At 40.1% G+C, this 12,773-nt stretch overlaps 1 protein-coding gene across 50 annotated transcripts in view; it reads left to right on the forward strand.

Moving 5' to 3' along the window:
- DTNA (dystrobrevin alpha) overlaps positions 1-12,773 on the forward strand; it is a 418,043-nt gene that overhangs the window by 379,044 nt on the left and 26,226 nt on the right. For all 50 annotated transcript variants that reach the window (XM_071208625.1, XM_071208616.1, XM_071208607.1 and 47 more), the window contains 2 exons: positions 3,924-4,037; positions 10,969-11,065. In XM_071208625.1, the coding sequence (XP_071064726.1) occupies positions 3,924-4,037; positions 10,969-11,065 (211 nt within the window). The remainder of the gene's footprint in view (positions 1-3,923; positions 4,038-10,968; positions 11,066-12,773) is intronic.

A 12,773-nucleotide genomic window follows, 5' to 3' on the forward strand; every position in this document is an offset into this window, starting at 1 on the left:
CTAAGAGACTTCAAAGTGAGTTTAGAGGTCATTCCAGAGGTTACACTGATGCACGTTTCAGCAGGATCTCATTAACTGCCAAAGTAAATATTTCCTCAAAAGCAGGGCTCCTGAGGTCTCTGGAGACATCTAGACACTAAAGGCAGGGCACACAGCTCAGGAGTTTGGTGCCCTGACAGTGGGCCCTACTTTGGAGTTTATGTTCTGCAGTGTGACAGAGTTGGACTTAGCTGTGGTTTTCCTATACATGGCTCTTCTGCCCCTTCTATTTGAACCTATAGTTAGTACTGGAGTTGAGAGGTATATGCCCAAGAGACTTAAATATTTGGGCTGTTCATGTGCCAGTTTGGACCTGAATCTCAATAGAGTTACAACACCTACTCTCCAGTTCATTGGACTCACCCAGGACAACTATAAATAACAAGATGAGAGTGCAGACCCCTTATTCACAGATTCTCCCAGATGTCATCCCATAACCTCTTTTCTACCCCTTACCCCTTTTCTCTATAACAAACTAAGATTGCTAACCAACAAGTAGCCATACAATGGGAAGAGGACCAAACTAGGGTTCCCAGGGCCTCCTAAAGAGCAAATGAGCAGACAAAGAGAGCACAATGAATGGGCACAAAAAGCAGACAGTAAGCACAAACAATGAGGGGCGGGGTGGGGGGAACAAATAAATCTTAAAACACACACACACACACACATATGACTGTAGCTTCCAGGTGGCAACAGTAAGAAACCTAGGTCATTGTTTTGGGGTGCTGGAGAGTGTAATAGTGATAATCTTATGTATTTATAGTGCACATGTACAAACATTTTTTCCTCTCATCCTCAGACCACCTCTGTGAAGTAGGCAGGGTAGCTAATATTATCTCCGTTGTACAAAATTTTTTTAAGGGAAATGCATTTCTACTCTTTTCCCCAAAGACTACCTCACCATCCCTATGTTCTAGGTTGTATGGGTGAACTTTATGGAAAAGGCAAGAAGTTTTTATTGGACATTTCAGGAGAGTGGAATTCAGAGTGAAAGAGAGGGTCAAGAGAATTCCAGGTTACACATAGGCTTTGAGACAAACAGTGAGGACACTTGCTTGGCTAGCACAAGAGATTGAGAAGAATAAGACTGGAAACATCAATGTTTGAGACTGGTACCCTAGGCTAAAGAACCTGAATTGTATCCTGTCACAATGGAGGGCAGTGGTGAGGGGAGTGACAGAATAGCTGCATGCTTATGACAAAATAATCATGTTATTAAATATGCAGGTTGGATTTACAGGGGAGCTGGTCAGAAGCTGATGGGAAGTGATGATGATCTATGTTAAATTGACAATATTAGGAATAGAAGTAAAGGAACAAAAACAGGAGATGTTTAGGCAAAATAATAAATATTTCTGGAATGTTAATTTACAAGATTCTCCCTGTTATTCACATTATTCTAAACTTTCTATTAGGGAGTCTGCATTTTCCAGCAATAATCTTTACACAACTCCAATTTCACTCACAGCCCTCTTCTCTTTTGCTCACTGTTCTTTCTTGCCTCCTATCCATCTGTTCTTATATGAAAAGTAAAGTTAAAAGTTGGGGGTGGGGAAGAAGGAATAAAATGTCAAGGTCAAAGAGAATTTTTGTATAATAACACGAGGAGCAGGTCAAACCTGGCTTGAGTTTCCAATAGTTTCAGCATCTTTCCCACATTGCTTTTTTTTTTTAAATGTGCGATTTTTTTTAAGATTTATTTTTTATTTATTTCTCTCCCTCCCCCACCCCCCTGTTGTCTCCTCTCTGTATCCATTCACTGTGTATTCTTCTGTGTTCACTTGCATTCTTGTCAGTGGCACTGGGAATCTGTGTCTCTTTTTTGTTGCGCCATCTTGCTGCATTAGCTCTCCATGTGTGTGGCGCCACTCCTGGAAAGGTTGCACTTTTTTCACATGGGGCAGCTCTCCTTGCAGGGAGCACTCCTTGCGCATGGGGTTCCCCTATGCAGGGGACACCCGTGTGGCACGGCACTCCTTTTGTGCATCAGCACTGCGTGTGGGCCAGCTCACCACACAGGTCAGGAGGCCCTGGGTTTGAACCCTGGACCTCCTATATGGTAGGTGGACGCTCTATCAGTTGAGCCAAATCTACTTCCGCCTACATTCCTTCCTAAAAGGAAAGAGACTATACGTATAACCCCACAAGCCTCCAAACATCTTATCTTGGTTGCAATGTCGAAGCTACTCTTCTGTGTCTCCAAAGCACTTTGTCCTCCCATCCAATCCTCTGCTTCCACTGGAGCGTGGCGATAGGCCGCTTGAGGGGAGACCAGGACTTCCGTTGAGGAAGTACCTCAGGAAGTACCTGCCCCAGAATGGGTCTGTCTGCTGCAAAAAGTGCTGTGAGTGTCCCAACAGCCCTGGCTGTGTCATGGTATCACCCAGACTGCATGTTTCCTGGAAGTGTTTAAATGGCGCTCTCTAAATGCACATATTTAGGACCAGAGGGAGAACAAAGAAATGCAAATGAGAAGGGATGGCAGAAGGAGACCTTCATCCTGGCTGAGTTATTTCCTGGCCCCTAGGTGTCTCTACCCTAGGAGGAGAACTTGGAAACCCCATTGCACTGGTTATCATCCTGAGCCTGGAGGCTCTGCAGAGTTGCCTCAGAGGGTGCTGAAACGTTGCCTCAGGGGCTCCTGAAGAGGGGGGAGAAAGGGCTAGCGTCAAATGGGCCACCCTTTTTGGTAACTAGACCAGCTGCCTCTTAACTATTTAACATTGGCTTTCCCTGGTTGATTTCTTTTAAAGAAAGATTTCCACCACAGAAGAACAAGGGGACCAAAAAAAAGAAAAAAAAAAAGGTTAAAAAAATCTCTGAATAATTGTCCTACCATACCCTTGACAGGTGTAGTGACTTACTGAAAATCAGCCTCTGGATTCTGGTGTGTGTGTGAAGCAGGCAGCTGTAGATCAGCCTGTCAAGTAGAAAGCCGTTTCCCCCCTGCTCGCCAAGTTCACCTTCCATTTGCGGTGCTTTGTGATGTCTTCCAGGCTCTTATGCATTTTGTTGGGTGGGAAACTCACCCCTACACACATCTCCGAGAATAAGTGACCTGTAACCTTACTTAATGGCTTCTGACTAGCTTAGGGATAATTTGCCTTGCACAGGTCACCCATCCTTTATGGCCAGCCTAATATCCACCTAAGTGCAGGGCGGCCCTGTTCCAACATCAATAATCGACTGACGCATCTCACCCCTGGCCGAGGTCACATCAATAGCACTCTATGTCACAGACTCAATTACAGTGAAACCTTTTAGAAGCACTTTCCTTTTAAGACTACTCTCACGGAGATCCTGTAATTGAGGCTGAAAATGTTAAGATAAAAGAGAAAGGATTTTGCCTAACTGGGAGCTTCTCAGATAAATTCAGTGAGAGGAATTTCATTCATGGTAAGAGAAGGAGGTTATTTAGTTTTGTGAAATGAGCCTCATTTATCCTTATTTTCCCTCAAAGCTCCTCTTCACTTGCTGGCTGTGGGTACTTTATGGCATCAGAGGGTGATCATAAATAATAGGAAGATACATTTTTGTCTCTTAAGCAGTGCACTCTTCTAAGTTGAACACATTACCGCAGCATTATATTACTTGCCACTGAGATTCAGTCCTGGGGCTAGCCCTTGGCTTGAAGGCTCCAGCAGCTGCTGCAGAACCTTCGTGGTTTGGATGTACTGGAGATGAACTGTGTCTTTGCCTCACCCCCAGCACCCAACCAGCCGCAGGCAAAGCCTCATAAACACAGTGCGCTTGTTGGTTAGTGAGGGTTGTTTCTGCTCCCTTATATATGAGGACCCCTTCTTTCTTTGTCTTGGCGACCCTGATCTGCTCAGATGTTAGTATCCCAGAAGTTAACTGAAGTGTCTTACTTTTTCTCTCCTAAGAGAAATCTTACAGGAGATCCAGAGGCTGCGGCTAGAACATGAACAGGCTTCTCAGCCCACTCCAGAGAAGGCTCAACAAAACCCCACTCTGCTGGCAGAACTCCGGCTCCTCAGGTAAGAGAGGGAGCCCAAGTAATCTCAGGGAATATACGTGTTTGAGATCTTCAGTGAACTCTAGTTGGTGTCTAAATACAAAATCGTCTTTGGCCACCACAAGCTGCTGATGCTTGTTTGCTTTTATTTTTACTAACATATACCTAATTGCTGAAATTTGGGGCCTTTGGAAAGAGGCTGTTTATATTTTATATTTTCATTTGATACCAAAAAGAGAGAGAAAACAATGCTCTTTAGAACATAAATGAAATCCCATGGTTTGTATTATGTGATCAATAAAACAAGCACATAAAAAGCTAAATAATTAAACAAGTGTTAAAAACCATCATAGCTTTTTTTTTAGGAGGTACCAGGAAATTGAACCCAGGACCTTGTACATGGAAAGCAGTGAGCTCCACCTGCTCCCTGAAACCATCATAGCTTTTAAATTTTTAAAATTTGCCCATAAACACATAAAAAGGAGTTTGGTTTTCTCTACATCTTGATCCTTAGTAGCTTGATATACAGAACTTTAAAAAGTAGGCCTCATACCTTCTTATTTCTGCAACAGAATTAAAAGGCCTAGGGTTGGCTAATCTGTCAACATAAATTATTTGAGAAGTCATCTGGTTCAAACCCTGAATCTTAGTGTACTTTCAGAGTCAGAGAGCTAAGAGCAGCTTGGAGGAAGACTAGTTCTCCCCAGCACCCCACCCTGCAAAATCAAGTCCACATGATTTTGTGGGGTCCACGTCAGCCTGGCTTAACACCAGGCCCTGCAGATGGCAGCCACTCAAACATATTTGTCTAGGAAACAACACAAAAATTAAACTCAAAGACATTTCCACATAGAAAACTCATATTGACCTTTCTCAAGGTACCTCTAGTTTGCAAGGATTAGGTTCCTTCCATCTTTCAGCTTGGATGCTAAGGTGCATTCCAGGTGTATCGAACTCTGAATCAGTCTTTTTATAGAAAGTATAAATGCCTCATTTGTCAAAATTAGACTGTCATTTTCTTCCTCTGTCCAACAGCTTGAGCAGGTTCTGTGTGCCTGTGTTTTGATTTTACCAAGTCCCTTGATGAGGTTTACATATACAGTAATCACGGATGTTTCTGGGGGTTCCTACCCAGCCCTGTCCTTCTGACACTTTACACCTAGGGCTACAGAACACCTGGCCCCAGGCTCCTGCCTACCCTCTGACTGGGATTCAGTCTACCTCTCCCCAGACCCACATACCTGCTTGACTTGTGAGAAGGAGAGCTACAGAACCTACAGCTAGGGGGACTGCTGAATGTGAAAAGATTCTTTAATACCTTTGAATAACAAAATTATAAAATGGACAAAACAGAGAGATTCTTCCTTTTCTACCTATGTAGATATTTCTTGTCCTAGCCTGAAAGAGATGTATTAGAAGTCCTTGCACATCACCCAGACAAGATGAAAATGAAAAGAAGAAAATGTGGTATTTCATATCATCATACTTATTAGAGGGACTTCAAAGTGAATGCCTGCTTGAAAGTGTTTTTTTCCAAATAGGATTATTTTTACATAAGAGCCCCCAGCTCACAAGCTTAAATCTACTATATACAGAAATATCATTGAATTAACCATCTTGCAACTAGAGTAATCCTTCATCCACATGTCAGGGTGCCTCGCCTCTGCCTGGAATGTCTTTTACCTCTTCCATTGGCTGTCCTAGTTTCTACAGGAGGGATGGTGACCAGGGGTTTTTCATACGTATTTTCACTGGTTTCCCCCAGTTAGCTTTTGCTTTCGAAAGAATCTGGTTCGATTTGGATAATACAGTCTGGGAGAATTTCTTGATGTGCCTAGATCCCTGATGATGAGTTTTCCAACTGATATTTCTTCCCTCCTTTACATTGCCATGTTGGAAAACACTGATCATTCTAAACCATCCTCCAGGCCCAAGCTTGTGGGCATCCCCACTGCCTGGAGAACAGGGTTTCTCTTTCCAGTCATGGCCCCTGCTGAGCCCAGAGCTCCTTAAGGAGTCTCGCTCTGCTGATTTGCCTTCCTTGCTTCCATGTTCTGCACATGCTACTTGTTCTGCCTGGAATTCCCTTCCATCCTTGAAGCATATTTCCCTAGGAACTTATAAACCACTTATTTGGTGCTAGGCACTTTCACAGTTTTGGAGATTGAACAGATATTCTGACACCCCAGACTAAGAAGCCTGCTCTGGGTATTCTAAGTTTTATTCTTTAGTAATTTCAGACACTCTATTCAACAAGCTTCAAAATAAGGGTCCCTTGCAAAGTTAGTTTGGCCTTAGTCCTCACTGATGGGTGGCCAAGTGAAGCTGCAGGTGTAAAGGTGTCCATCCGTTACTTCTTTCACTGGTCTCTTATTGAAAACTAACAAGGGAAATTTCTTTCAATTTAAGGGTGGGGGAGAGGAAGAAGGGAGCTGAGCTTTGCTTTTTGTGAGTACATAGTTTATTTTTACGTAAGAGCACTACGAACTTTTTAAATGATCATGTTTCCCTTTATACTTGAGCTCCAAGGAAGCTGAAAGCCAAGTTGGTAGCCCAGATCTATTATTGGACTAGGATTATCTGATAGGCATTTCTGTGTGCTAATCTGACACTTACCATGCACTACAAGGTACATATTTTGCCCCATATAATTGCTAATACAAATGAAGATAGATGCTATTCCTAGCCTCCTTTTATAGATGAGGAAACAGATTCAGAGAGGCTAAATAACTTGCCCAAGGTCCCACACAATGAGTGGCAGAGGTGGAGTGCCTGTCTTTTTCTCAAACCTTGATCATCTAACTGGACCATTAGTTTCTCTGCCTCCAGTCCGTCTGCACTGTTATCAGAATTATATTTCCTCATTCAATCACTGACCCTGAAAAACTTCCCTTAGAGACTTAACGTCATCCAATGCCGGAAGGATGTGTTATCAAAACAGCTAAAGAACTGCATTTGCAAAAAGAATGCCATCTGCTAAAATGAAGAAAACATTTACTGAAACTGTGAAGCAACTAACCTCACATTACAAATCTCAAGAAAAACAAGTATAACTTTGCCATATCTATCTCTTGCTTTAAAAATGGCCTTGTATTTTATTCCCTCAAAATATTTTATTAATGTATATAAAATTATTCTTTGAAGAAATTCAAAATATATAAATTCAAATATAATAAAGTGACATTTTTACAAATCATAAAATGGAATTGTAATCTCTGATCCAAGTCTGTGGTTTCCAGAAATTTGAATTGCAGACACTAATTATTTTTTATTATTTTGAGAAACAACAGAATTGAGTACTTTTTGTTTGCCATATTATAATAATGCCATCTCTTACCAGCACAGCTTCATAAATGACAGTGTTTTTAACTTTTTATTTTGAAAGTATTTCAAACCTACAGAAAAGTTGTAAGAATATTACAACAAATTTCCTTCTACCCTTCAACTACAGATTCATTGACTGCTAACATTTTGCCCCATCCTTCTATATAAAAGTGTATATACATAAAGTACATAGGTATTTTTGGTGAGCCACTTGAGAGTAGGTTGCAGATTATCATTACCTCTTACCCCTAAATATTTAAGTGTATATTTTAATTTTTATTTTTATTTTTTTAAGATTTATTTTTTATTTATTTCTCTCCCCTTCCCTCCACCCCTCCAGTGTCTGCTTTCTGTGTCCATTTGCTGCGTGTTCTTCTGTGTCCGCCTGCATTCCTATCAGCGGCACCGGGAATCCGTGTCTCTTTTAGTTGTGTCATCTTGCTGCATCAGTTCTCTGTGTATGCGGCGCCACTCCTGGGCAGGCTGCACTTCTTTTCACGTGGGGCAGCTCTCCTTGCAGGGCACACTCCTTGCACGTGGAGCTCCCCTACACGGGGGATACCCCTGCATGGCACGGCTCCCCTTGTGCGCATCAGTACAGCACATGGGCCAGCTCACCACACGGGTCAGGAGGCCCTAGGTTTGAATCCTGGACCTCCTATATGGTACACAGATGCTCTATCAGTTGAGCCAAATCCACTTCCCTAAGTGTATATTTTTAAAAACAAAAATATTATCCTATATAACCATGGTGCCATCATCAAATTCAGAAGGTTCAGCTTATATCTTTTATGATCTAACATATAGTTCATATTCAAATTTTGTCTATTGTCAAATTTTGTCTACTGTCCTAAAATAAAGTATATTTTAATATACATACAGAATTAGAAATAATCTTAAAATCTCAATATAAAAGGCATTCCTTTAGAGATGACAACATTAATTTTATGTAAATGTAAAAAAAATTACTACTTAGTTGTTTACTTCTAATTTTTCATTGGAACAGTGGAGGTTGCACCACAGATTCATGCTAAGACCCACATTTGGTAACCACTGGTATAAACACTTACAGAGAAGACCCTACTAAATGAACATTTTTTAATGAAATCAATCAATTGCCTGAAAGCATAAATGTCATGTCTTGAGAAATGACTAATGTAAGATAAATGTATAAGTAAGATTTTTTTAATGTTGAATGATTCTAATTAAGGCTAGTTAACTTTTTCTGAAAGCTTTTAAATGCCCCTCTGAGTATTTCTTACCTACAATCCTAGAATTTGCTTCAACCTTCCTCCCAAAGTGCTCCTGTGACCAAAAGGCCTAAAAATCACAGAACAGCATCTAGAAGAGAACTGGAAATAAATCAGAAACACTATCTGTCCTTGTACCAAATCCGATTGTGTGTGCACTTGGTACACAACGTGCAGACAAAGCCAAAGGCAAACAGCTCATGGCTCTGTCATTGAAGAAGATTTTTGAATAGGCAAGACTTTCAAAATTAAAATGCTTAAGCCCAAGGAGACAAAGACTAAAATAAGATACCATTAAAACCTATAAAATTATGATGTGTCTCCTCCTCTGGATTCAGAAAAGAGGCAATTGTAGAGGAATTGAATGAAGGATTGCTTTAGCAATAAGTCGCAAGTGACAATATTAGCTAAAAATATAAACATATTCAAAAATTTGAGATACATTTATAAATTAAAATTTCCTAGGGAAGCAGATGTGACTCAAGTGATTGGGCTTCTGCCTACTATATGGGAGGACTTGGGTTCGATCCCTGGTAAAAAGCGTGTTCACATGGTGAGCCAGTGCCCACGTGGTGAGCCGAGTGCCTGTGTGGTGAGCCAAGTGCCCATGTGAATGCCCACACAGCGAGCCAGTGCCTGCACAGGTGAGTCACGCAGCAACAAGATGATGACGCAGGAAAAAGAGAGACAAAGGGGAGAGTCAAGGCAAGGCGCAACAGAAGCCAGAAACTGTGGTGGAACAAGTGCAGGAAACCTCTCTCCACATCAGATGTCCCGAGGATTGAATCCCAGTGAATCCTAGAGGAGAAAAACAAGAAAAGAAGACAAAAAAAGAGAAATAGATATAGAAGATCACACAATAAATGGACATAGACAGCAAAAAACAGTGGGGGGGGGGCAGAATTTTTCCTAATTCATTGTAGAGAAAGCCTACATGAAAGCAGATTTAAAATGTCTCATTTATTTTCCTAACCTGTTGTCCCACAAAATATTTTTCAGTAGTATGAGTCACTGAGCTCTGTGACATTTTGATGTTGTTGGTTTTTCACTTCAGAGTCCCAGCTCTAGCCCCACTTAATATTGCGTCTCTGCCTTTGAGACTAGGCATATACATTCATGCATTAATACACACATGGTTAAAGCATCCACACGTTTTTAAAATGTAAGTTCTAATATTTCAAACTCACATGCCTTTGGGGCAAGGGAAAAAGTTCATGTATTACTTATTCACTAATGCTCATGAAATAATGGATTTGAAATTGCTTTGAATAATATACTTTTACTTCAAAATGTGAACTAATGGATGGTGGTGATGGTAGCACACCATTACAAATGAAATATATATCTGAATGTGAATAAAAAGGGAAATGTTAGATTCTTAGACTGTAACAGAATAACATTTTTAAAAGAAATACACAGAACTACACTACACAAACTCTAAGTTAAACCCTGGATTTTGGTTAATAGTACAATTATAAACATATGCTATCATCAAATGAAACAAATGTTCCACCTCAATGCAAAGTGTTAGTAATAGGGTAGTATATGGGAATCCCGTATTGTATGAATAATTGATCTGTAAACTTCTCTAATAAAGAAAAACTGTGAACTATTAATATTCTTCTCCATACCAACTCATTTTTCCCCCTCTTAAAGATCATTTTGGTATTTCTTAGTGTCAATGTAATTAATAGAGTATAGACTGTCCTTAGTGGTTCCTATTCTTGCTGACAATTTAACTTGGCAGAACAAACACATACCCAATAGATTATTTTCAATTGTAGAACAATTATGTAGGAACTCCTTTATTCTGACTTTGCATTATAAAACATTATAAAACCAAACCCAAACAAAAAAAATAGAGATTGACTATAATGAGTAGAATATTGTCACATTTCACTTCTGAAAGGCGTCACAGTGCATATGCATGTGGTAGAGATTTAAAATGTACTTTTCTACATCAGTATTTTCTGTGAGATTTATTAGAGTCTTTGCATTTGGAGGATCTGTGGGATTGACCTTTTGCAGTTTGATTTTTGCTTATTTGTTGATTCATTGGAACCCATTGGCACAGAGTCCACTACATAGTCAGCATTCAGAAAACATTTCATTAAATGGTTCATTAATTTAGGGTAGGAATGGGGTAAATGTTTAAAAGGACTCTAATTCTGTGTAGGTTTAGTATGACTTCTAACAAATAAAAGTACACCTCAAGCTATGATTGTTCATTCATTTGAAGATGGTTCTCTGCCCAATAACCATGTCTAAGATCCAGAAATGCCCTTTTTCTGGTAGTCAGGTAGTCCCGCTAGAATGGAGAATGTGATTATAGCTCAGTGAACTGAAGGCTGTTTCTGATGACAACTTCTCTTTTCTTAGACAGCGCAAGGATGAGCTGGAACAGAGAATGTCTGCTCTCCAGGAGAGCCGGAGAGAGCTAATGGTCCAGTTAGAAGGTCTCATGAAGCTACTGAAGGTAAGGCATTTCAAACAAACCTGTCCTAGACCTGTGACTATGGCATTTGTAAAATGTTTTGCACATAATGTGCAATGGTTTTTCCATTTACTATATGTCATTTCCCAAAAAATGTTCCAAATTCAGTATAGAACAGTTCCTTAGATGCATTAAAAGCAATCAACTGTAGAGCTCAGTCTTATTACTGTGCTGGAGCCAGATCTCTGAGGACCTTCATGGGACAACTTCTTCTTGGCTTATATCCAGTTTCTTTATATCCTTGGAAGCAACAAAACTGGATTTATTTAGAAATATGTGACATTAAATAGTTTTTAGCAATTACGGGTAGATCGAACAGAGGCTAATAGCTAATTCTGAAAAGTAAGATCTAGACATTAAATAATCTTGGTGATTATGGTTGTATGAAGATGAATAACTGTTGATTTCAGTAAAGTACTTTATCTTATCTGTGTGGCTTTAGCAGCAAGCCACATGACTTCTGTGAACTTCAAATATAAACTGTAATATCTCCTTACTTTTCTGAAAGCAGAGTGTTTAATAAGATGATCTATAGAAGTCCTCTGTAGAGTGCTATAATCTATTATTATCATTGGAAAATGACATTCTTCCTTTAATAGAGTCTTCAGTATACACTGAAAATACATTTCAAATCAAGAGCAGACTAATGTTGGCCACACGTCCACAGTCCAGTAGAAGTGGCAGTACTGTGTGGTCAACTGCCTTATATGAACAAGCACGAACAAGTAGAGATTGGAACTGTGACATGCCACAAGCAGGCACCAGAATTTCTGATAGGAGAATAATTAAGGAAAAGTCCCTGACACAGCACACCTGTGAGACAGGATGACCTGACTTCCAGTCCCTGTTTCCCAACATCCCTGACATACCATCATTTGTTATTTTTCTATTACTCTTCCTCCCCTCCTGCCTTCCTCCCTTCCTCTCTTCCTCCCTCCCTCTCACTCTCCTTCCTTTCTTCCTTTCTACCTCTCTCTTCCTTCTTCCCTCCCTCCCTCCTTTCTTTTTTTCTTTCTTTGTACCTCTCCCTTCTTTCCTGTCTTCCTTCCTTCCCTGCTTCCTCCCTCTCTTCACTCCTTTCTTTTTCTCTTTCTTTCATTTATTCATTTGTTTTAATTTTTTTTTGAAATCCACTGTGCTCCAGGCACTTGTCTAAGTGCTCTTATTCTATGTATAGCATTTCTTTCTTTTTGTTTTCCTTACTCTGCTTTATTCGTTAGTCAATTTTTCCTACCATCAATGCCTTCCTTAACAGTGTTGAAAATTATATCTTTTTTGGGCAAAGTTTACTTTTCAGAGTATTAGACATATAAACCATGGCATTTAGTTTTTGTTGTACCTCAAATGGTAGGACAGGACTAAATAATTAATAACCCACTGCCGTTTTTGATTTATGATCTCATTTGATGACCAAGAAAAGCCCTCTCTACTTCCGTTTCCAAATATACTAAATAAAGAGAACTGGTGCCATCCTTCCCTTCAGGAAGCTTTGAAAACAACTACCTGCTCATGTTGCTATATTTCTGCCACCATAGTGATGTATAAGAGTCTGTTTACCACCAGCCATCTTAGTATAAATGAAACCCAACTGAGCACAGCCCATTTTTTCAAGGTGTGCATTTCAGGGCAATCACTGGGATAGAGAGATAGACTGTGTTCAAAGAGGATTGGGAGACAGGGAGGCAAGATA

Source organism: Dasypus novemcinctus, chromosome 16, assembly GCF_030445035.2.
Source record: "Dasypus novemcinctus isolate mDasNov1 chromosome 16, mDasNov1.1.hap2, whole genome shotgun sequence".
Lineage (NCBI taxonomy): Eukaryota > Metazoa > Chordata > Mammalia > Cingulata > Dasypodidae > Dasypus > Dasypus novemcinctus.